At 35.3% G+C, this 26,268-nt stretch overlaps 1 protein-coding gene and 1 non-coding gene across 3 annotated transcripts in view; both read left to right on the forward strand.

Annotated features, from left to right (window-relative positions):
• The window catches only part of Prkg1 (protein kinase cGMP-dependent 1), a 1,193,620-nt gene that overhangs the window by 765,060 nt on the left and 402,292 nt on the right, over positions 1–26,268 (forward strand). For both annotated transcript variants that reach the window (XM_027949240.2, XM_027949239.3), the window contains exon 4: positions 1,019–1,124. In XM_027949240.2, coding sequence (XP_027805041.1) covers positions 1,019–1,124 — 106 coding nt within the window. The remainder of the gene's footprint in view (positions 1–1,018; positions 1,125–26,268) is intronic.
• LOC114103523 (small nucleolar RNA SNORA67) lies at positions 24,617–24,700 on the forward strand. Its single transcript, XR_003584690.1, has one exon. It is a non-coding gene; the product is annotated as a small nucleolar RNA SNORA67 (small nucleolar RNA).

Raw genomic sequence — 26,268 nt, forward strand, 5'->3', positions numbered from 1 at the left:
TCCATACCCTCTGGGTATGAGGTATATTGGTTTTCTTTATTTCAAAACTAACTTGACTTATTTTCTATTATGAAAATTTGAAAACATATACAATTGGAGAGGATAATAAAATAAGCCTGTCATATATCATGCAGATTCAATTATCAAGATTTTCAGTGTGTTTATCTTTTAAAACCTAAGGTTATCTTGGTGTATTGGTTCATATATATTATAGCATCTGTCATTTTTTTCCTTATGCTTATCTGTTTAGCAGTTCTGGGATATCTGGCTTCCACAATTATTTCTTGGCAGAATGGCTTTCTTATTTATTATTATTAGAATTATAAACACATATTTATAGTACAAATTAGTGGGTTTCATTGTAGTCTTTCCATACATACATACATACATTGCAGATTCAACATTTAATTATGCGTTGTCAAGATGACAGTGTGTAGGAGTAGAAATTAAAATTCACCAAAAATATCTAATAAAACTTCTATGTGGCCACTTTGGGCACAGGCTACAATTTGTTTAACAAGCTTTCTATAGAAATTATTATGCAATTATTATTTCTATTATATTGAATTCCCCTTTAAACCTGTAAATTGAATTTTTACTTCTAATTTTTGTAATTAAAATATGGTCATATGAGTCGTTAATATCATTTGGGGGAATTATCAGGGAGTATTATTACTTGTGAACCTCTTTTTATCTGCATGCTTTTTTCTTCACAGAAAGTCTTTGAATCAGTAAGTATTTTCAGGGTGTGCTTAACTACTCTCATACCATAAGCAAAAGGAAACTTCCTAGTGGATAATAATGGTAGTATGGAAAATTATGAAGTACATTGTGCTTGTAGGCATACCTGACTCTAATGGAATAGAGCAGTGTTATGATATTAGCTTCAAGTGCATGTGAAAGGTTAATCATTTTCATACCACTCATGAATAACTCATCTGTTTTGCAGGATATTGTTCACAGTTGAAATTCTCTAATTAATTTTTCCCTGTTTGTTTTCTTTTTCTCCTTTCTCTAGCTCTTGTAAATGTGAAACTTTGGGCCATTGATCGACAATGTTTTCAAACAATAATGATGAGGACAGGACTCATCAAGCACACCGAGTACATGGAATTTTTAAAAAGGTAGGAGACTTTCTTTTCTCTTTTGAAGAACATTTTTTTGTAGTTTTTGAAATGCAGCAACATGGAGACTTTTCCCATTATTTCATTCTTAATAACCTGCCAATTTGTAGAAGAGAAGACCTTGGATGGGCTTCATTATATTTCCAGTGCCAGTTTTCAGAATATGTGGTTAGGTTGGAACTTCTGAGGATCATCCTATGTACTCACTCATTCAGCATTCTCTTAGAGATGTGTAGCTCAGAGAAAGGAGAGAGAATTTGCTGGAACAGAAGATGATACTGAGTTCATTTTAACTATTTATAAGTTAATGCATTATGTCACTTCTTCTAAAAAGACCACATTGGAAGGCCAAGACATCTCTTATGTGAATTTCCATATGAAAGGTCAGATGACTAAAATGGAAAAACTCTAAGAAGCATCTATTTAATTTTTGTTCCTGAGTTTAATTTCTCAAATTAGATTCATTTTATATAACAGTTCTCAAATATCAAACCTTTTCTTTTCTTTGATTATATATTATGACAACTTAATATAGGGTGGTAATAGTAACTAAGAAGCCAGGTTTTCATTTTTTAGGAATACACTGATATTCAAGTCCAAATTTGTTTTAAAGAAAATCATTTTTTTATGATTGAAAAGAATATTGAAAATTATGATGCCTTAAATGTAATTATTTTTGTATTTCTTTCATTTAAAAACAGAAACATAATTAAATAGTGAGGCACAGATTATGTGAACTGTGAACTAAAGGGAAGTGTACCCCTAAGATTTCATTTTGAGAATGTTTATTGTTTGCTGTATACTTTCGTTTTGTGAATAAATAGTTAAAACAGAACTACCAAGTTAGAGTCATATTTTGTTTCAGCGATACATTTTAACAGGTATCTATTGAATTTAATATTCCTTTCTTGGGTATCTTTCTGGTTAATTCATTTGCTTCTGTTTCACCCTTTATGCATTTTTTTTGTATCCACATGAACTCTTTTTGCTATATCTCTACTGAAGGGTCAGTTGCTTTCTAATTTAAATCAAGTAATGTATTAAAATATTACTGTGTCTGCAGGGTGACTTTTTTTTCTTTTCCTCACTGTGATTGGTTGAAACATTTAGAAAAGGTGGAAATATAAATTTCTTTTGAAGTTTAGAAGGAAATTAAATTGTTCAGTTGTCGTGTGTGTGTGTGTGTGTGTGTGTGTGTGTGTGTGTATGCATGCATGAGTGTGGATTTGGTGAGAAACACAGAAACAGAATTAATATTTCATTTTAAGCTTTAACTTGAAGTGCAAGAGTTATAGATTTTTTTTTTCTGATGCAGCCCTGATAGAGATTCCAATTGTAGTTGATGAAATGGTCTGATGTTGATTTTAGCTTCTATACATTTTTTTTCTGAAGGAGATTGAACCATTCTAATAAGAACTCCTTTATTAGTGGGTGGTACCATTTTAGGAGATGGAGATGTCTTCCTGTGTTGTGTGTGTGTGTGTGTGTTTTAATTTACTCTGGAAATATTTTCTTTTGTGGGGGAAGGGATGTTACTGTCAGAGCTGTCTTAGTTTGTGTGATCTGTTCTGACTATTCAAACTTTAATACAAGTTGGCTCTCCAGAGTGAGTGCACATATTTTGTTGGCCAGCTAAGAGCAAGTAGAGTTTACCTGGTTGAATAAAAAAGAGTTGAGTTCTGACTTTGATATCACTTTCCATCTGGCCACTCTGATATTTATCAAGTTTACATTGTTTGTGACCCTCAGACTGGGCTGGGGGTCCAGAGGTACCAGAAGGACCATCACTGCCTGCTTTAATCTAAATGGTGGCTGTGACTAACTGGTTCTTTTCTACAACCGTTCATCGGCTCACAGTTCCTGTTGAATTATTTATGGCACCCCCTGGACATTCCTGGCCCTTTTATGATTGAGACCAGCCAACTTTTCCAGCCTGCTTTCTTCTTGCTCCTCCCAAAGCAAATGATTCCACATACCCACGTGTTCCCTGTATCCCTGTGTTTTCTTCCAAACTGTCAATGTTCAATCCTGTCTTTTTTGCTTCAACCAAAAACTTCTTCCACAGACTTGGGCCTCATTCTATGTAGCATTAACCTCTCCCTTCTCTGGTTCTTCATTGTCTGCTTTGTTTGACTATAATTTGACTACTGAGCTTACTTCTACTTGTAGAGTATAAACTTTTCAGGACTAGTATTATTCTTATATCTCTTGATCATTTTCTTTGGCATAAAACTTATTGCTTTATAGATAGTTTATAGGACACCAACTACGGGACCAATGCATAATTTTCATTGCAAAACGACAGTGCAAGGCTCCTTTCCCCCAAATAATTAAAAATGTCATAATGACAGCTCTGCATTAATTAAAGCATAAGACCCTTCTGAGCAGAAGCTCTATCCTCCTCTACAAAGCACACACCCATGAAGCTGGAGACAGCAGAATTCATTCCTCCTTCACATTCCTGTTTAGTTAACTATGTTTATTGTCATTTAGTTCCAAGGCTCTTAAGAAGTGGCATAATCATATAATCAGGTCCAAGGGAAATACTAAAAGATATTGTCAAAAAAACAGGAGACCAAAATTAATTAAAACTTTCTACTATAACTTCAGAATCATTTTTTTCTATTAGTTGTTCATTTAAAGATTTTCTGATTTTTGCTTATTACTCTTTTATATCATAATGTTAAGGGTTGGGGATTTAGCTTAGTGGTAGAGAGTTTCTTAGTATGTGTGAGACCCTGGCCTATATCTCCAGTACCACACACACCAAAAAAAAAAAAAAAAAAAAAACAAAGAAAAGAAAAGAAAAAAGAAAGAAAGACAGACTTTGCATAGTCAAGTCAATGTACTTTTATTTTATGACTTCACGTCTAGAAATGCATACCTAGCTTAATATTATAAAAATATACCTAATATTTTAATCTTCTCTATAGCAATCTAGGAAAGGTGGATATTTTTCTCTGTGTTAAATAGAATGTTCATTTGAAATTTTCTACTATAGATATAATTTTCTTTATAGTTTGTGATGGAGTTAAACTGTAAGCAATTGTGACATTATCACAAAATAAAAACTCTTACGAATGATAATGTACACCATTAAAATTCTTCCCAGTAGAGAAGTCTATTGTCCCTCCCTAATTGAGGAATGTCAGAGACAGCATCAGGCTGAAAGAGGAATGATCCTGTAGCATTGATCATCTTCCCAACCCTTCCTCCTCATTTTCCTAAGAAAACACATATGTTTAGAGGGTGAGAAAGGGAACACACCAGGCATATAAACACACTGCTGATATACCAGGATTTTTCCTTATTGTCAAAGTTGAGTTTTATTTTAAATCCAATGTGTTTACTCATTTTGTAGCTACACTCATGTGGTTTAGATCCTTCTTTGCGATGATTAGATGTCACAGTAAACTCTGATTCTGGCTCTTTAATCCTGTTTATTCATTTCACTTTTGTGCTTGTATTTCACATTCCCTGATGTAACAAAGGTGTTCCTATGCAAGCATCACAAAAAGGAAACAAAATAACAACAACAACAACATTAAAATAATAAAATAAAAACAATGGGCAGTACTACTAAGCATGGCATGATTGCTATAGGTCCAGAGATAATTTTACCATTTACCAACATTGTCCATCATCTCTAGCTACTGAAAAAGGCTGTTGTTTTTAAAATGAATTCTGAGAAATGAGCCAAAATGGCCAGGCATGATGGTGCATGCCTATAATCCCAGGAACTCAGGAGAATGAGGTAGGTGGATTGGAGGTTAGCCTGGACAACTGAGTAAGACCCTGTCTCAAAATAAAAATGACTGGGGATGTAGTTCAGTGACAGACACTACTGGCTTATATCCAAGAGCCAAGTAACTGCCAGAGTTAATTTGCATGGCTTTTCTCTGAACATATTCTCTGGTGCTACTGCTGGAAGTGGCATCTATACTCAGAGGAGCTTTACAAAGTAGCTGTGGGCCCACTGGGTTCTCTGTTGGCCTCAAACTCTGGTGAAGATGACAATGATGATGGTGGACGCCTGTTTGTATTACTTTCTTCATCAACAAATCAAAAACACAGCAGGAATTTTTTGAAATTTAGGCTACTCATTTGGTCCTACAGATCCTCAAAAAAATCTTTCCTCTGTCTATTAGACCATCATTCCAGCATAAGGCAGATTAGCTCATGCTGTTCCTCTGGCATAGAACCTTCCATGACTTCTTTCACTTCTAGAAGAAAGCCTACCTAGGTGTACTTGTCCTCAAGGCCCTGTCTTATGGTTTGGATAGGAGATGTCCCCCAAAGCTCCTGTCCCACAGGAATGTTGAGAGGTAAAATTATTGCACTGTGGGAGCTTTAACCTATTAAATCCATCCTAGTTTGAATGAACTGGATGAGAGGTAGATGAGACATGGCTGGAGAAAGTAGGGGTATATCCTGGAAGGCTGAATATTCCCTAGGGCCTCTTCCCCCCTCCACCCTCTCTCTCTCACTCTCTCTCTGCTTCCTGACCTTTCCATGAGGTGAACAACTTTCCTCTGTAGCATCATTCCTCCATGATGGGCTGCCTCACTTTGGGCCCAGAACAATGAAGTAGGCCCCTTATGGATGAAGACCTCTGAAACTGTGAGCTCCAAATTGACTTTTTCTCCCTTTAGTTTTTCTTCTCAGGTATTTTTGTCAGAGCAGCACAAAACTAACAAACTCTGTCTTCTCTAGCTACTGCTGACCTCTCCAGTTCTCTGTTCATCTTCTCGTATTTTCTCATTCTCTTTGCCACACTCACATGTTAGTTTTTCATTGCTTGATGTCCTTCATGCTTCCTCGTATTAGAGATTATACCAAGAGAATCCTCTGCCTTTGAGGGGAAATTATGCAGAGTGACCTATAGAGAAGCAAACTGAGTATGCCGGTAGTGACAGAATATGGAACCTGAAATCTGATTTCAGGCTTTTGATTTCCCTTCCATGAGTTGAATGGGGCATTGCAACTATCTGCCATCATGTTTCACACTGCATTTTTAACTAAATAGAATATTTAAGTTTAGGGACTTTGAGGTTTGTTGGTGACTAGTTAACTTTCAGTTCATTCTCCAACCATTATGGAAATTTGAGGCATTTTTAAATTTCAAAACTACCAGTCCTAGGATTTAGCCTTTTAGGCTAAATTGTAGAGCTTCTCTAGGAAGCCTTGGTTTCTGGAAAGTAATTTATAACCAAAGACCAAATAATGGCCCATGAGAAGGCCTCAGCAGGAGCTGCATGCAAGGGATCAAGGGGACCAAAGGCCTTCGGTTAATCATAGAGCTACTATGTTGGTTCTTCCTTCTTCCATAGTTGCTTTCTTAAAAAAGTAAAATCTTGCTAGATTTTCATGCTATGAAAAGACTCCATCTTCTTTATCTCCATCATTAGGGAATAAGTCCCAAGTGCAGTTGGTTCTTCCCCCTTATTCTTTAAACCAATATTTCTAATATGTATGTATATATATATATATATATAATCTCCAACACAAGTTTAAAAAGTGCTATTTACATATGTGTATTGGAAAAGTGAGTGGTTACCCCTAGGGAGGAAAAAAAAAACCTATGACTTTGTTTTGGAAATTACATACTATCATTTGACACCAAAAATACCTGGACCACAGGGATGATTTCATTTTCTGAAGTTTCTCCTCATTCGCTTTGAATTGTTGTCATCTGATAGTGTCTGTCACAACTGCCGTTGTCAGAGGAGGCATCTTCACTGCTGTCGTCTGATAAATCAACAAGGATTAACTGATTTTCTAAGACATGATGCAGTTTAGTCTTCCTTTATATTTTATAGCTGGACCAACTGAGTCTCAAAGAAGCCAAAGCAAGCTCATATCTAGTAGAAAACTTCTTAGATTAAAGCTTAGGTGTGTGAACCTCCAGTCTGAGTGTCCCCACACACCCACACTCAGATTCACAGTTTGTTTTCCAGGGGAAGCTCTCACTATAGTAAACTAAAGTGAGGAGGAGTTTGTGATATTTTCCTTTTTCTCTTCAAGAAGGTGACTTACTTATATTACTAGCCTAATATTATATAGAGTTCATTCTATATCACTTAGAAATGAGATTTCTAAACCTCCTGCAAGTTTTTCATTCTCTGATTCAATTTTTAAAAACCCAAGAATTTCATTTTCTTGTAACTCAACCCAACAAGTCACTCCATTTTTGATATTTTTATTTTATTTTATATCCTATTTGTAAAAGTCTGGTTCAGGAGGCAGTTAGAGTTCATTCAGTAGAATATAAAATGGTGAGGGATGTGAGGCATTATTTATTTTGCCGATGGGAAAAAATAAACCTACAAATATGAGAGTTGCCCAACATCACTGGGAAAATTGGTAGTATAATGATTCAGCTCCCAGTTCCCAGGAAAGTCTGAAATTCAGCTGTCCTAGAATATCAACTGTCTTTTGTTCAAAACCTCCAGGGTAAAATTCTTCACAGTCTTGACTAAACATATGTTCTAGTGTTTCACAAACCCTGTAGGATATTCTTTAAGGCTCTTGTTGAAAGTTGTTATATCCTCTATGGAAAGAGAAAATAACTGCACCCAGCTGTCCTTATACTATCAACTTTGAATGACAGATGTGGGATGGGACCAGAAAATTTGCATTTTTAACAAATTCTCAGCTGATGTTCATGCTGCTTGGAGAATCAGGATCTAGGACATAAGATAGAAGTAGAAAATGTATTTCAAGAATTTTAAGTATTTGTATGACTTACTGATAGGAAGAATGGGTTTAAACCCTGCTTTTATCAATTATAAGTGTATAATTTTAGAGAAGTGTCTTCAAACAGGCTCAGTGATAAAAATGCAGAACCTTACCATGAAGGATTATAATTATAAATAAATAATATAATAGATAACCTTAGTAAATATTTATTATGTGACAAGCAGTGTTCAAAACACTTGAGGTGTATTATTTAGTCCTCAACAAAGAACTATAAAATAAATACTAGCATTTCAATTTTATAGATGAGGATACTGAGGCCAAAGAGTTGAATAAAATTACACAGCTAGTAGGCATAGAACCAGAAGCTACAGAACTGATATCCTTAAACTTCACCCTTCACTGTCTCATAAATGTTGAGCACCAGTATCAGCTCCCACATCCTGCTGCCCCTCTCAAATTAGCATTTGCTCTTCCTGGAGGTGTCTGCAACAGAGTGACTTCATCCTTGATGAACCTCAGTTTCCTGTTCACCGTATTTCTTTTGTAGCAGTGCCCTTCTCCCAAAACTCAGCGGTACTTTCCTTCCACTCACATCCTTACCACCCATGGAATATGTTCTCACAAACAAATGCTCATTTTAAATGGCATTGAATTAATGATGATATCTTAGATTCCATAAGCTCAGTGGAGGAGCTTTCAGTTATTTGGAAATCCAACTGCTGGATGTAAGTGTCATTATTTCTAAAATGAATGCTAAATGACTAACAGCTCAGGATCAGGGTCTTCTTCAGACTTTCACACATTGTGTTCCTGGCTCTCTTTCTACCTCCCTCCCACAAGCAACTCAAGTTCAGGTTGTGATCTGTGAGTAGGAACTATTATTGATTATGTTGGGTTCTCTGATCTTCTTTCTTTCTTTTTTATTGTTTTTATTACTTTTTTTTAAATACACGACAACAGTGGAATGCATTACAATCCTTATTACACATATAGAGCACAATTTTTCGTATCTCTGTATATAAAGTATGTTCACATCAATTTATGCCATTATACATGTACTTTTCTTTTGCATTACAATTCTTAATACATATATATATACCATAATTTTTCGTATCTCTGTTTGTATATAAGGTATGTTGACACCCAATTCAAGTCTTTATACATGTGCTTTGTATAATGATGACCATCACATTCCACCATCTTTGCTAATCCCCTTCCCCCTCCCTTTTCCTCCCACCCCTCTTCCCTATCTAGAATTCATCTAATCCTCCCAAGCTCTCCCTCCCTACCCCATTATGAGTCATCCCACTTATATCAGAGAAAACATTCAGCATTTGTTTTTTTTGGATTGGCTGACTTCACTTAGCATTATCTTCTCCAATGCCATCTGATCTTCTTTTAAAGAGGTAGACTATGCAGACATATGTGGAGTATTTCTTATACCCTTGAGCAGAAAGAAATCAAGATACTAGTTTTTGGATACAAACTATGTGAGGGACAACTTGATAGCTTAACTGACTTGTTAAATTCACATTTCCAGAAAATTCAAATCATGATTTCCCTCATTTTTTTTGTTGTTTTTTTGACCTATAATTTACAGGGGATGATGGGGGGAAAAAAGAAAAAGTATGTATGAAAACAGCTTTAGAAATTTTAAACCCTTTGTTTTTAATTTTTAAAGAATAAGTGACAGACCTATTAAGCTTTTAAGCTTTGAGCTTTAATAGAGCTTTACTAGAAGATTGTGAATCCTGCATTGGAATTAACCTTGACAAAGCTGGCATAGCTCTAATTTGAAGGGAAATAATGTGCAGAATAAATAAAGAGGTACTCTCCCATACCATTTTCAAGTATGTCTGCTTACAGAACACTTTTTGGTGTCACATCCATTCTCATTAAACATGACACAGGAACAGATAAATATAACAGTGGCTGTTAATTTTGTGTTGTCATCTAGCATTTGCACAAATGTCTCCTTATAGATCCCTTTTTAAAAAGAAATACAGTTGCTATCAAATGTTTAAATAATTATAGGTTAATTTTCAAAAATTATTTGTCTGCGTGTTTTATCTATAGGCGCTCTATTTTCCACATGTGTAGTTTTTTTCCTGATTCTTGCAATTACTTAAGATATTTGATTTATTAATTTTTTGGCTAAACTCTCCAGTTCAAGTCAATAATGAATTCCATATAGCTAAGTCCTCTTTGGCCCAGAAGAAGGCACCTCACTAGCTAGGGGATTTAATATATTGATTCATTATGGTGTCTTTCCCTGAGCTTGGACTTGGAGCAATGAGTCTCTCTAAAGTTTGTAGGCTAACTTTTCCTCATAATTTCCCTGAAGATACTTTCTCAACTCTCTGGGGCTTAAAAATCTAAAGCAGTGTGATGAAGCAATTTTATATTTTCCCATTTTGTAGTTGCTTTGAATCTTATAAATTGTTTCTGTGGCAAGGCTGATTTTATCACCACATAATTAATATTGAGCCTTCTTAGAGTTCTGTATTTGTAATGTGTGTGTTGTACACCAAGGATTGGTGCATCTGGGAATGAGCTCTTTTCATAAGGAAAACTGTCCTATAATGAACAAAGTCAGAAGGCATCTACAGGTTATTGGTGGAATTAAGAAGGTAGGTTTCCTGGGTCTCAGAAACCTAGATTTGTCTACTTGATATAGAAACCTGCTTTTCCAGAATTGGTGAAAAAGTCTGAGAGGAAATCTGGAATGGGCATGAGGAAATGCTGCTGAGGGGCAAAGTAAATATCAGGTTTATTGAGACACAGAAAGAACCCTAACCCTGTACATCTTGTCTGTCCTAGAACTGGAGAGTGCATTAGTTTGTTAGCTTGGAAAAGGCATGAGGAGGTGGAATGAACATCATTGATCCTAGTTTTGCTGAAAACAATGTTGATCATAATTTGTTAACCAATATGATTTTACCAAGGTGAATGCTCAAAGGAAAGCATGGAGTCTATCTATTGGTTATCTCTGAAAGAGAGAGTCCTGATTTTCTGCCTCTATCTAGGGTATGAGGGAAGCACATTCATTAGAGGGAGCCCAGGCCTGTTACTTGCCTGTGGAACTGAGGGTTAGCTGTGAGCACTCCCCTTAATGCAAGTGTTTTCAAAGCAGTGAGTGTGTGTGTGTGTATGTATGTGTGTGTTATAACTGTGTATGTATATATAATGATATATTTTTGTATTGGATAAGAAGTAAAACCAATGCATGAAAACTGGAGTCTGCTCCCAAACTTACTTTTCATTTTTTAAAGCTAGATTAAGGATATTGTCTCCCTAATGACAGTTCACTCAGAGTCTTTGCTCTTGACACTCATATTTTTAACACCTAGTTAATTGGACTCTCTAGTACTAAACAGTTTTTATTTCAATTTGAAGCTGTCTAATATAATTAGATGAGATTTGCTCTTTAATTATTAAAAATGAAGTTTTTCAGAAAAGAGATATCTCCTTCCTCTCATTAGTATTTTTCTTCATAGGCCTTGGCAGATTGCTCTAGCATCTCAAAATGCTTGGTTGATTTCTTTAAATAGTTCTTTTCTGCACAGATTTCTCAACAATCTGATTTTCAACACTCTGATTATGCTACACTATATCATGCTACTGTTAGACAAGGAAAACATTCCAAGTAACCTGAGATTTGATTTCAGAAGTCTTTGTATATTATAAATAAAAAAAATAAAGTGAAAATGATTTTTATGTTTTAGAGGTAGTTTCTACCTCTGTATAGGCTAGAATATCAACTGTCTTCTTTGGACCATATAGGGACTCTTTGGAGAGACCCCTCTCCCCCCCCTCCCACTTTCTTTTTCTTTTCTGTTTTGTTTTGTTTTTGGGGCACCAGGGATTGAACCCAGGGATGCTTAACGACTGAGCCACATCCCAGCCCTTTTTTATATTTTACTAGAGACAGTGTCTCTCTAAGTTGCTTAGGGCCTTACTAAATCACTGAGGCTGGGTTTGAACTCACAATCCTCCTTCCTCCTGCCTCAGCCTCCCTAGTTGCTGGGATTACAGGCATGTGCCACTGGGCCTGGCTTCCCCTTCCACTTTCTGAACCAGTTACCATACTCTGTTTTCTTCTGAAGGGTGTCTGGCAGCCTTTATCCACACTTAAGAAGGGTCTTAATTCATACAAATGCAAACAGAAGTGTTCAAAGCAGATTTGAGGAGTAACAATTATGTGATAATACTTGTGTATATCTAGAATTTTTCAGTACTTCATGTTTAACACTGTATTTTTCTGATTATTTTGTCTAAATAACATGTTTTATTTATCTTTTTCAAACATTTTATGTTTGCTCTCTGGAAATCACAGCATCAACATATTATTCCTTTGAAACTAGTTTTGTTGCCAAGCTCCAAAGAGCTCATGTTACACCTCACTATTTTGGAGCCATGTCTTGCCTATGTTCCTTATCTTGGTCTCACCTAGCCCATTTTGTCCCACTGTCAACAACACCTGTTAATATGGTCTGTCCAGAGATAGTTGAAGCTGACTACAGCAAAATAAAGATGGTGTTTGAAGGGACCCAGGGAAAGACAATGGAGTCTAGAGTGAGTGACCCTGTAACTGGAATGGCATGTCCATGAAAGAGCCAAAACACAGACCACAGAGCCTCACAGGCCCATGGGGACAGATTCAGAGTTGATCTGCAGCTGAAGGTCTGTGTTTAAGACAGAATAAGGGAAGGAGTGATGCTGGAGTAACATTGTAGCTGAAGCTCTTGTTATACTAGGAAAAAGTCCATGATGTGAGGAGAGCTGAAGTAAAGAATGTTCATGATCACTGAAAATTAAAGGCATCGTAGTTGTGACAATTGAAGCATACGTGATTTGTTTATATGGGTTTCGAATAACTTTTAAAAACAGAATGAAAGTTTTTCTAAATGATTTATTTTTAATGATTGTAAATTAATTGAAACATTGATTTTGTAAAAATGCTAAAAATGGGAAATATAGTTGTTGCACTGTCACCTTCTGAAGACATCTAGAGATACACACTGATACCTCTTTGGGGATTTTACTCATGAAATTTTTTATTTGTGTGCAAGTTTTATCTAATTATGCTCATGATAGATACATACTTTATAATGTTGCTGTTAATATTATAACCTTTCATATCATTAGTATTAAATCTCTCCAAATTCTTCTTGGCTGTCTTTGCTGTCACCATTTACTTCTTGACCTTAGTTTCAGGGGATAGGGCAGGTGTAATAGGAACACATTAGAATGAAAGGCAACACAACCTCAACCTACTTATTCAGGTTCACTTGCTGTGGATGCAGAACTAATTGGATTACTCTTAGACAGTGGAAAATGATTGGTTTCAGGAAAAGATCATAGAGGGAGGTAAGACTGATTTGTGGCTTTTAAAAATGAAAGCTGTGGTTTAGTCTTAAGCATACTGCCATTGCACTTGTGTGTGTGCATGACGATTTCCACTGGTCCTTTGTAATTTTGACTGGAAAGAATTAAGTTGGATGATTCTTATTTGGTTATAATATTTGAAATAATTTTATTATTGCAATAGATCTTACATATAATAAAGTACATAAATCTTAAGTGCAACAGATCAATGAATGCCTAAATATTTGTATACTCATGAAAACATTTTCCAAATCAAGATATAAGTCATTTCTAGTTCTTTGGAAGGCCCTCCTGGGTCTGCTCCCAGTTAATCTCCTCTGCCTATGGTGGCCAGTGTTTTAAGTGTCACTATCATTGTCTATTTCTCAACATAGATTAATGAAATTATTCCATATATATTCTTCTGTGTTTGGTTTATTCTGCTCAATATTATGTCTAGAAGAATAATCTCATTTGCTGTGTGCATCAGTAAGTCATGCCTTTCTACTACTTTGTAGTATAGTATTGTATAAATAGGATACAATTCATTTATCCATTTTATTGACAATGGGCATTTGGATTACTTCTAGTCTGGGGCATTTCCAGCTTGGCAGGTTTTATAACACTGCTGGAAACATTCTTGAATATGGCTTTTGGTATATTTCTGTCTTCATTTCTCTTGAGTACATACATATCTTATAACACGTTTCTGGATTTTAAAGGAGGTTCATATTTAAGGTTTATATATTGTCCCATATAATATTCCAAAGTGGTTAAACCAATTTATTCTACCACCAAAGTATGAGAGAGGTATGTTTCAGATTCTCAGCAATATTTGGTATTGTCAGTCTTCTTAATTTATCTGGAAAAAAATTTTTTTAAATAAAATAGAATGCCTCAGAGTCTATAAATAATTTTTGAGAGCACACTCAATTAATACAATTTTTAAACACACTGCATGAGAGATTCATTCCTTTTACATTATATATGTGATTTTGCACTAATACATACAAGAAAGAAGGTATATTAAGTGATATGATATTGAAAGCAATGGAAAACCCCAAAATAAATCCACAGGCTTAGGGTTATTGGTCTTTAACAAAGGTGCCAAAACACAAAATGGGAAAATAATATTCTCTTAAAAAAATAACACTGGAAGCCGGGGGCAGTGGCATATGCCTGTGACCCCAGCAACTCAGGAGGCTGAGACAGGAGGATGATAAGTTCCAAGCCAGCCTCAGCAACAGTGAGGTGCTAAGCAACTCGGTGAGACCCTGTCTCTAAATAAAATACAAAATAAGGCTGGGCGTGTGGCTCAGTGGTTGAGTGCCCCTGACTTCAATCCCTGGTACCCCCTCCAAAAAAAAAAGTAATATTGGGAAAACTAGACATCCACATGCCAAAGAATGAAAATGGACCCTTTTCTCATACCATATGCAAAACCCAACAACAAAAAAGGATTAAAGACTTAAATGTGAGACCTAAAACTGTAAAACTTCAAGAAGAAAACTATGAAGGAAAAAATTCTTGACATTGGTTTGGGCAATAGTTTTTTTTGGAGAAGATACTAAAACATAGGCAACAAAAGCAAAAATAGGCAAATGAGATTGAATCAAACAAAAAAGCTACTATACAGCAAAGGAAACATTTAATTGAATGAAGGGACAACCTACACATGGGAGAAAGTATTTATAAACCCTATGTCTGATGGAGGGTTAGTATCTAGAATACATAAAGAACACAATTCAATGATAAAACAACCGTATTGTAAAGGACCTTGAATAGACATTTCTGAAAAGAAAACAAATAGTCAACAAACTGGTGGAAAAATGCTTATTGTCACTATCAGGGAAATACAAATAAAACCATGGGAGAGCACTTCAAATTGTTAGAATGGCTATTATCATAAAATAAAAAGTAAAGTACTGGCAAAGATATGGAGAAAAGCAAACCCTTATACACTTTTGATGGTAATGTAAATTGGTACAATCTTTATGGAAAACATTGTGGATATTCCACAATAAATTAAAACTAGATTACTATATGATCTAGCAACCCTATTTCTGGGTATATATCTGAAATTAATTAAGCCAGGTTGTTTGAAAAGATATCAGCACGTCTCACTAATTGTAGCATTATTCACAGCAGCCAAGGCATGCAGTTAACCTAGGTAGATGAATGGATTTAAAAAGTATTATACATACCCTCATGTACTGAAATATTATTTGGCCTTGAAAAATATTTGGAGCACATGGATGAACCCCGAGAGTATTATTCTGAGTGAAATAATCCAAGTATAGAAAGAAAACTACTCTATGATCTCACTTTTATTTAGACTGTAAAAAAGTTGAATTTGTAGAAACACAGAGCAGAAGAGTGGTTTCCCAGGACTGGGAAAATAGATCAAATTGGTGAAAGGACACAATATGAAGAAAAAAAACATGAAATAGAAATAAATACATTTAATTAACAATACATGCCTTTATTAACCCCATAGATTGTCTGACACAAATTATTCAAGGCCATCTGTGCTGTGAGGGATACACATGTCTCATGAGCCATAATGAAATCAACAATTGCTAGATGGAATGACAAGTGTCCTGTTTGCCACCAGACTTTCTCCTGGTTAGTTCTGGAGGCAGCGCAAACTAGATGAAAGTGTAATCTTCCTAGATAAGGAACTACAATGTAGAAAGGTGTGGGTGGTGAATAATTTCAAATCACTCTGCTATAGCCCTCCCTCTATGTTTCCTTGTGGTGCACATCAAGTTACATTCCCCTTCCCAGGAGATAACTTGAAAACCTCTGTGCATGCCTGCCATGTAGACCATTTTGTTCATCTTTATTGTGCTCACGATTTATTTTTCCTTTGTCAGTGGTGTTTCTTCTCAACTAGTGGTTCTCATAGTATGATGCAGGTATCTGTGAACTCCTCAGCATACTTTAGGAGAACTCATGATGTCAAAACTGTTTTCACAATAATACCAAAGTGTTTTCTGCCTTTTTCACTCTCATTTTCTCATAAAGTTACAGTGGAGTTTTCCAGAGGCTAGAATGGCTACTGGAATATGTGCTTGACTATTTTTTATATTATACATTTTCCTGAGTTTCACTGTCTAATATGGTAATACAAATAGGTACAAAGCATATAAACAAAAGATCTTTTGAGATCCTCAAGGTGTTTAGGAGTATAAAGGGTCCTAACAACAAAAAGTCTGAGGGCCACTCTTCAAATTATAATGAGATAAAGTGAGGACAAATAGTGCTTTAGACTTTCATAGAATTATTTCTTTTCAGAACCAGCATTTGAAAGTCAAATATGTTCCCTGACAGAGAAGAGGTAGTATCAAAACCTTGTGAAATCAGAAAAGGTCTTTTTCACCCTTAGCATGATTAGGAGGCTCATTGTTAGGGAAGAGCAGAAACCTTTTTATTTTTTCCTCCTTTTCTTTCCTAAGTTTCTTATAGCTTTGCGGTGTTATTTTAGATAAAAGTGAGTTTTCCATATGCATTCCCATTGCATTTTTAGGATAATATACTTTAATTAAAATTTCGAAACTTTCGAACCCATAAAAGTTTTTTGGTGGATGGACTTATACTGGGGGAAAAAATGGGTATTCTTTTAATAACAAATCCCATCCATTTTTTTTTCCTATAAGGTGTGAAGAATAGAACTAACAGCAGGGGAATCACTTTCAAATACAGAATGATAACCTCGAACTAGCAGCTAATTTCAAACTCAAGCAGCTAATTTTAACATTAGCCATGGGGCTTCCAAATTTTGTCAGTGGAAGGTCATTTCTACTGTCTTCACATCCAATATATGAAATCTGATGTACCTTTCTTCTCAACATGATCGACTCTTGGCACTTCTGACACATGTCAGAGAATCTAACTGGGAATTTACTTTTCCTAGAAGTTGTTAAAAGTTTTCTGAAACATTTTGATGTTTGAGAGAAACTCATTAAAGCCTAGTATTGGTTATCCATTTCTTTAGATTCTCTAAATGCTGTGTTGGAATAGATGAGGCATCAGTATCTAAAATGCCTGGACTAGGTTCATATTCTGTAGACATATTTTAATATTTTTAAATATCCCTCTCTAGTTTGTATAAGAATTTTCTTCAGATAAATTTTTGGTTATATTATCCAAAAGTTTTATATCCTTGTAATAAATTCCTTCTAGAAGTAATTGCTAGGAGAGCATTTGTCCTGTGTCCTGATTATGAGTAATTTGGATAGACATTGAGAATCACAATTTCATTATTGCTTTAGTTAAGATAAATTAACTCTTTTTTTCCTGGTTGTATTTATTTTATTTTTTATATTTTATTGGTCCCTTATGATTGTACATAATGGTGGAATTCATTATTACTTATTTGTACATGCATATAATATAAAAATATAATTTGGTCAATATCATTCCCTAGTATTTCCCCTTTCTCTTTCCTGAGGGAAAAAATATTTTTATTTTTTGAGACAGTTCTCCTTAAAAGTTGCTGAGGGGCTTGCTAAGTTGATGAGGCTGGTCTCAAACTTGGATCCTCCTGCCTTAGCCTCCTGAGTTGCTGGGATTGCAGGTGTGAATCATCACACCTGGCTACAAATTCAGTGTTAAGTCTAACACTCAACTAGAATATCTCTAGTATGCATTTTTTCTCCTCTGAAATTTTTCCTTTTGATTTTCATTTTATTTATCTCCTTTTGATATTATAAATTATTCTCTGTCTTTTATGCATATGGCATGGCATAAATGAAATAAATAATGTTAATATTAGTAGGTTAATGTCTAACACAATTATGAAATTAAGGTTACAATATTTAGATTTATGATTTGAGTTCAATTATATTTTGGATAAAAAGATTTTTTCTCTAATTCTTGGGCTTTAATATGGATAGTTAACATAATTTTTCCTAAAATTATTTTTTTCCAGGTTTTTATTTCTATTCCAACTCCCAGAGAATGCTGACTTAATCTAACTTATAAGACTAGGTCACTGTGGTCATGATGTGATTGATATGTTGGAAATAGTTAAAACTAATTGAGAATGAAACACATATGCACATCATCTATGCCTAGTGGAAATTAATTAGGCAAAATAATACACACCAATTAAGTGATTTTCGATTTTGGAAATCACTGAGTCACACCTGTGTGATTTTTGTCATTATCAGATTCTATAAAGCTGTTTCACTTTCTTTCTGTTATCCGATCATTGGTAAACTGAGAAGTAATGAGGGAAGAGCACAATAGAATAATAAAATAAACTGGGTACAGTGGCACACACTTATAATGCCAGTGGCCTGGGAGGCTGAGACAGGAGGATGATAAGTTCGAAGCCAGCCTCAGCAACAGCAAGGTGCTAAACAACTCAGTGAGACTCTGTCTCTAAATAAAATGCAAAATAGGTCTATGGATGTGGCTCAGTAGTTCAGTACCACTGAGTTCAATCCACGTTACCTTCCCCCACAAAAAAAGGATAAAATAAATCCTCATATAAGAAAGTAAACAAAGCACGCTCATATTTCAACTGGACAAAAAAGTAAGATAGAATTTTGCACTGAATGTTTCCAGATAGGAACAAGAGTCTCCAGGCAAAGAAATTCCCTGAGCTAAAGAGTAGAAGTGGGAAAATTCAATGGGTCAGTTGCTGGTACCTTTAGAAAGTCCACAGTCTGTTCCTGTCCATTTTCCAAGCCTGCAACTGCTGTGGGACACTCCACTGTCAGCCTAGAGAATTCCTTATCATAGTTCCCAGGGAAATTTCCAAGAAGGTAATCTGAACTTAATATGGTAGGTGATATATATTAAGAGTCTCTGAGCATGTGTCAGGAGTTTATCTGTGTATTTCTGACTGAGCAGGAATGGATAAGAAGGACTGGAATGTGAAGAGAATAGGGGACAAGGGCAGAGGAGGGCTAGTCACCAAGTCCAAATCCATCCTGTCCCTAAACTCTCAACTCTGTAGTTTCCAGATCTGTCCTTCATCTGTGACTGCTAAACAGTTTATGCTGTGGGAGAGTAAAGCTGAGAAATTATAGATAAATGAAGAATCAGGTGGATTATATAAATATAAGACGGTGAGTTTAATGTCCATTCAGTGGTACAATTTCAGAAAGTGTAGCACAGTTGAGTTGTGAATAGATTTTAGGGTCAGATATGTTCTTAGGAGTCATCAGGAATTGTCTATCTCATCATCTCTCTTAGTTGTTTTTACTAGGCTTGTAGTTGGAGAAAATGCAGTAGATCCCATAGATTGGATCATGGTGGCACATTTAACAACCTACAGCAATGTAGGCTGCATATGAGGGTCCCACAGCACAGTATTCTAAATGCAGCTCTGAAAAACTCCAACAAAAGTAACTAATTGCTTCTTACTATAAAATAAAATAATTGTCTCTGGGCCCCACACCATATGTAAATTTTTAAGACCTTATTTTAATAAGATATATGGCAAAGGAGAAAATTTGATTAACTACTTCCTCTGGGAAACAAGAATCCTTCAATTAAATGTGGCTAGTCCTACAGAGATTTGTGGAATCTCTGGTGAAAACTAAATTGACAGCAAAAACTTTTCACTTGAGTGGAGTTTTCTTAAGTATTTAGAACTTCAAACATGGTCAATACTGAGTCCTATTAAATGTTCATGAGCTGGATGAGCCTTGTTCATTTGGAAAATTGGTATTACCCATAAGGCAAATGGACCTTGTGCACAGATGGCCTTTGAGTCACTGGGAAAGGGTTCCTTTCAGAGAGATGGAATCATGAGTGCCAGAATTCTTCCTTCCTTTCTTCCTTCCCAGGAAGGGAATAGGGGACACAGGAAAGTGGTTCTCTATGTCCTCTTCACCTGTTAATCATCAAAAAGGAAGATATGGGTTTGTTTGGGAAATAACTTTCATCTAATTAAAACAGACCATAATGGGGCTGGGGATGTGGCTCAAGCGGTAGTGCGCTTGCCTGGCATGCGTGCGGCCCGCGTTCAATCCTCAGCACCACATACAAACAAAGATGTTGTGTCTGCGGAAAACTAAAAAATAAATATATATATATATAAAAAACAGGCCATAATGGTCAATATGTCAAAGAATCTGTCCATTCATTACAGATGTGTTACCTTATTTAAAAAAGATTAATTTTTAAAAATTTAAAGTAAATTTATTTTTAACTGATACATAAAACACAAAAATTATACATATTAATGAGCTACCATGTGATATTTGATACACTCTGTGTAATATTTAATTCAGGTTAAACTTACCTATATCCTCAAATATTTATCATTTCTTTAGGATGAAAATTTACAAAAGCCTTTCTTGTAGCTTTTTGAAATGTCGTCATGCACCTGTGCACTAGCACACCAGAACTTCTTACTTCTGTCTCACTGTAGCTTAGTACTCACTGAGCAATATTTCCTCCTTCCTCCCTGTCCCCACCTCCAAGGCTTCTAACTTCCACCATCTACTCTCAACTTGGATGAGATCAACTTTTATAGGAAGAGAAAGACAAGTACTGTATGATCTCACTCATATGTGGAACCTAATTTAGAAAAGATTAATTGAACAAACTTTCAGTAGTAAGTTTAGTTTCCTCTAAGGAAAGAGTAAACTACCACCATAGCAGTGCTGAGAAAGACTTTACATTATTGTATTGTACAGTCCATTAAAATGAAAGGGAAATAATTTTTTCAGTGATGACTGATGAATTACTTCAACTTATTTGTAAACATGAAAGCTGCATCAACAAAGCAGAATTCCCAAAAATAGAGCAAAGAAAAACAGCAAATTCCCATTTTTGTTGAAAGTCTCAGTATTCAGGTGTTTTCCCTCTGTCTATTCAAGTCCTTGATTCTTTATGACCATTTCCACATGTACTCACCAGCTGACAGTAACATTATACAAATAAGTGAGCAAAAACTATGCAAAAGCCTTGTGAGATAAATATCATTTATTTCTGCTGTGTATTTGACTAATTTTTATTCATGAAGATAAACTTTATGTAACATCCAACTCACAAATACCATAACTAAATATAAATATATTAATAGCTTGCTTAAGCAAGGACTCTGACTCAGGAATTATTTATGAAATGTGATTGTCTTCTTTAAAAATCTCTCTGGAGGAAAAAAAAAACAGTGTTTTGTTACCTCTTAATTGCTGGAGGTAATGTTTCACTAAATTCTAACTGAAACTTATTACTTTATGGATGGGATGCCTTTCATTACTGAATTATGGTAACATTTTGAGGGGACTGAAACTAAAGACCCCATTTTAACATAAAAAGAGAGATTGTGATAATTCTGCATAATTAGTTAATTATGTTTCAAATGAAAAATATATTGCTTAATGTTTTTTCTATGTTATTCCTCACTATCAAACTGGAAAAGCACAGTTTGAAATAAGAAACTGGCTCTGAGATGAATTCCATTTTTTTGAGGGTTGAATTTCTCCATTTTATTTCTAATTTCAGTCATAGTGAAGAATATTTAGAACGAAATCTTCGCACTTAATCAGACAATGAGTACCTGAGGAAGCACAGGTTTTTTTTCTGTTTATGAATTATCCTCAAACTTGTAAAATGATGGTAATGTCAGATCTGAGGCTGTGTACAACTGTTTTTCATTATCTGCCAATATGTATGTGTATGATTAGAAAAGTCAGCAATGGCTTTTTGCTTTACTCTAATGTTGGTAATTTTTATATGTGAATGTTTAATTCCTATAGATAGAACAAATGGAAGCAAGTTGTCAGGGGAGACAACATTCCCAATTCAGTTAAGCACCTTAGATGCTAAAACCTTACATTCATTTACCTTCATGTATTGTAGGAAGAGTTAATATTCATCTGTGGTGAAATGTATTTCATCATCCTTATGTGAAAAGCGCAGAAGCATTTCAACACATCGATTATGGCTGTATTTCTAAGGAGCCGTTTGCCTGTCTTATTGGGCTCCTCTCCAGACAGACAGCTTTCTCCCTGCACTATTCAGTAAAGGGAGTTCACAGCATCCAAAGTGCATTAGGAAATTGCTTGCTAATTGGAAAGGGGAGGGAAGAGTTTTTACATTAGAGAATTGGTGGAAACCACCTAATGCATTCAAATTGGCATCACTAATGGTGGTGCAACCCAGCATCTGTGGTTCTTGATGTAATCTCATACAAAGGGCACAGCATTATCTGTGAATTTTTTTTTTTCATTTTTGTTTTTACACTAAGAATGTTAAAGTCTAATGAGGATTTTCAGCATGACTTTTAGTTTTTACAAAGTGCGAGGATGTACAAACAAGTTAAATGACTACAGGGAAGCAACTGAGTAAATAGACTTATGATACTGTGAATGTTCCATATGAAAACTGACCTGGTCACTGAAAACCATTTGTTTTGTTTTAAAGCAAATGAAATCCTTGGGAAACTGAGAAGGAAAATATTTGGAAGGCTGTTCAAGATGAACAGAAAGTAAAGAGCCATAATAGCCTAATTAAATCATATTAGTTATCTAGTGCAATATGACAGGAACACTAAAATACACTGAATTTAAAACAACAAACGTTTGTAATCTCAGTTTCTGAGGTGAGAAATCAGGACTCAGCCCCGCAAGGTGCCACCGGGTGAAGGTCTCTCTTTAAGTTGCAGTCAAGCTATTGTCCAGGCTGGAGTCTCTCTGAAGGCTCAGCTGAGGGAAAGGGTGGGAGGATGCATTTCCAAGCTCATTCATGTGGGTGTTGGCATGCCTCAGCTCCTTGCCAAGGGAGCTTTTCCCCCGGGGCTGCATCACAACAGGGCAGCTGGCTTCTCTCAGGGCACGTGATCAAAGACAGAGCAGAGAATGCCCAAGATGAAACCCATAGTCTTTTTATAGCTTAGTCTCAAAAGAGACATTCTGTCTCTTCCACTGAATTCTAATTCTTAGAAATTATTAAGTCCAGCTCAAATTCAAGCTTGGAGTGTAGCAGTGTTACACAAAGTTAAGACCTGGAGGCAGGGATCGAGGGGAGCTGGCTTACAGACTGACTACCAAAACAAAACAGAACAAAAACCTGATTGGGTTTTAGTTTCAAGATAAAATCTATACAAGATATTTTAGAGGCAATTAGGAAAACTTGAATGTGAATTTGACACTAAATACTTTTAGGGAATTGCTAATACTCCGATCTCAATAATGCTGCATTTATTTAACAGAATATATTATTTAAAAGACACAAACTCGGGCTTGGGTTGTGGCTCAGCGGTAGAGCACTGGCCTAGCATGTGCAAGGTCCTGGGTTTGATCCTCAGCACGACATTAAAAAAAATTTAAAAAATTAAAAAAAAAATAGAGGTATTGTGTCCAACTACAACTAAAAAATATTTTTTTTTTTTTAAAAAAGACACAAACTTAGATATTTTGGTACAAAAAACTACTATCCTAGTTTTATTTCCTGTAACCTATTTCCTTAATACAAACACACATACATGTGCATACAAATAAATAGATGGAAAAGTAGATGAAGTGATAACAATGATTAAATCTAGGTAGTGGCTAGTGGATGTGTATTGTCCTATTCTTTGAGCTTTTTAGTCTGTTTGGAATTTTTTCTTAATAAAATCATAAACAAAATGGTTGTTCCAACTAGGCCAGGAAAGCAGGTTGCACAGAACTACACAAACTTCTCAAACCTGTAATGGCTATTCAAGATGTCTGCAAATATCTTGGAGTGTTTATGAGCTCAGCTTCTCCTAGGTGTACCCCCATTGCTGTCGAACCTATTATAGTCCTTCATACCCATGTTCACACAGTGAGCACTTGGGGAAAAGGGAAAATATTGGTGCTTTTTTTTTTTTTTTTTAAGTCATATAATGCCCTGTGAATTTTATCTCAGACTGTTAGAGCCCATACACCAGTATTTGGAAACATGGCTTCTTCCTCCTGGTTCTGTTGCAATGGAATTGTGATATCCACAGCATTGCCATTTATTGAGCTGTTTTAAAATTGTTCTTTAAAAGCTGTTTATAATAATGTTCAACACTTTCCATCATGAAATCATATCCCCAGGAATAATTACTTAATCTGTGTTATTTTTTTCTGCCTTTGTTTTCTGAACAATTCCATTATTTAACCTCTGTTACATCTAAAATTCTTATTGACTGAGGTTTTTATGGTATTAATGTATGCTCTCCCAATGGTATATTGGTTGGTAAAATAAAGATTATTGATTGATTGAAATTAATAAAGACTGATATGTGGCAATTCCTTCTGTTCTTAAGAATATTTGAGAGGAATAGTCCTTAATTTACATATATATATTCAACTGAATCCAGGCTTCTTTCATAATCTAACCCTAAATATTTCAAATATGCCACTCAATATATTTTTTTGTCTGACAACAGAATCACCATAAGTTCCCAGTAGAAAATGAACAAAATGCAAGAAAACATAAAGGGTAAAATGATTCAAGGTGATTTCCTCTCCAAGGGCCAAATGAGAGCCTGTCTTAGGAAAGTAGGAACTTGGAGGAAAATCTGTTCTAAATAATTTAACTATCTCTTTAAAAAAAATCTGTGTAAAAATCATACTGAAGTTTTAGTTTGAAGAAAGGAAATTTATCTTCCATAAAGACCAAAAAATTTTCCACTACCACAAAGTTTACGTGTAATGGAAACTGTCAAGCATTTACAAAGCTCTTGTTTTAAATTTTTGTTTATTACACAGAGCCAGAGTTTGTCTTTCCAATGAGCAGAACTGATGTTTATTAAGCACTTCCATATTCCAGGCAAATACAGCACCTACCTAAGATTCCCAGTCTACCTAATCATCTAAACCAAGAGTCAGCAAACATTTTTGGTAGAGTCACATAGTGAATATTTTAAGTTTTGGGGGTCAAGATGCACAAATCAAGAATATTATTTAAGTACTTATATAACCAAAATGAAAATAATTGCCTCCCCCCAACCCCCAAACCTTTATAAGATGCACAAACCATTCTTAGCTCATGGGCAGTGCAAAATCAGATGCTAGTTTGCCCACCTCTGATGTAAACAATCCAGAGCAGTATCCAGACAGTGATTTGCTCATTTTGCAGATGAGCAAATATGACTTTGGAATGCTTGTCCATGCTCACAAGTAAACAGCATGGCCAGGATTATATTTGTGTTTATCTAATTTTAAAACCTATATGCCTTTTCCATTTGCCCATGTCATGGAACAAAAAGCACTATAAAGAAATACGGGTTTCTAATAGAAAACAAAACAGAACAAATAAACAAAACAAACACCTTCTGAAAGGAAGAGTTTTTCCAGGCCCTGCCAGTAAGGTTCATGTGGTCTGAAATCAGACACTCAGTTTTCACCTGACTCTGTAATATACTTTACAGGGAGTTAAGGGCCTCTTTAGGAAACCATGAATAAGCTCTTCAAAGAATGAGGCTATGTCTAGTTATAGGATTTATTTCATTTCAAGTAAAACTGGTCCTGCCCTTTGGTTTTAGTAAAAGCTGAAATCTTTGTGTTCAAAGGGAAAAGAAGGAAAGATAATCAATGTTTTAACTTTATTTGAAAATAGAGATTTTGTGGAGTTATAAACAGCATTTCCATTCTCTGTTCTATTTAAATGATGTTGTGATTGTTTCTTTAAAGAAAAGACTCAGCGGCTTGGGTTGTCATCCAGGGGATAAACATTGAATGCAATGCATTAGTCATGAATGGCAAGGAGGGAGCTTGCTGAGCCTTGTGCTCTGAGAACAAGAGACTACAATTTGGTCCTTTGGGAGGTGTTTTTTGTTGTTGTTGTTGTTTGTTTGTTTATTTGGTTGGTTTTTAATTTTTTTTTTTTTTATTGAGCATGAATAGTTAGGTTGCCAGAGCAGCTTAAAAGTTCATTGGCTCTCAGAGGTTAGGGATCTGAAGACCCTCAGTAGGGATATAACCATTATTGAGCATATTTTGATCATAATTTCTCTCTGTTGAGCTTTCATGACTTGCCAAGTCTATTATTTAGATAGTTGTGAAATTCTAATTTTTGCAATAACCCTGATAGGCATGCATGCCCCAACTTCATAGATGAGAAATTGAGGCTGGTGAGATTAAATTATTTTCAAGGTCAC

This window comes from Marmota flaviventris, chromosome 4 (assembly GCF_047511675.1).
Source record: "Marmota flaviventris isolate mMarFla1 chromosome 4, mMarFla1.hap1, whole genome shotgun sequence".
NCBI lineage: Eukaryota > Metazoa > Chordata > Mammalia > Rodentia > Sciuridae > Marmota > Marmota flaviventris.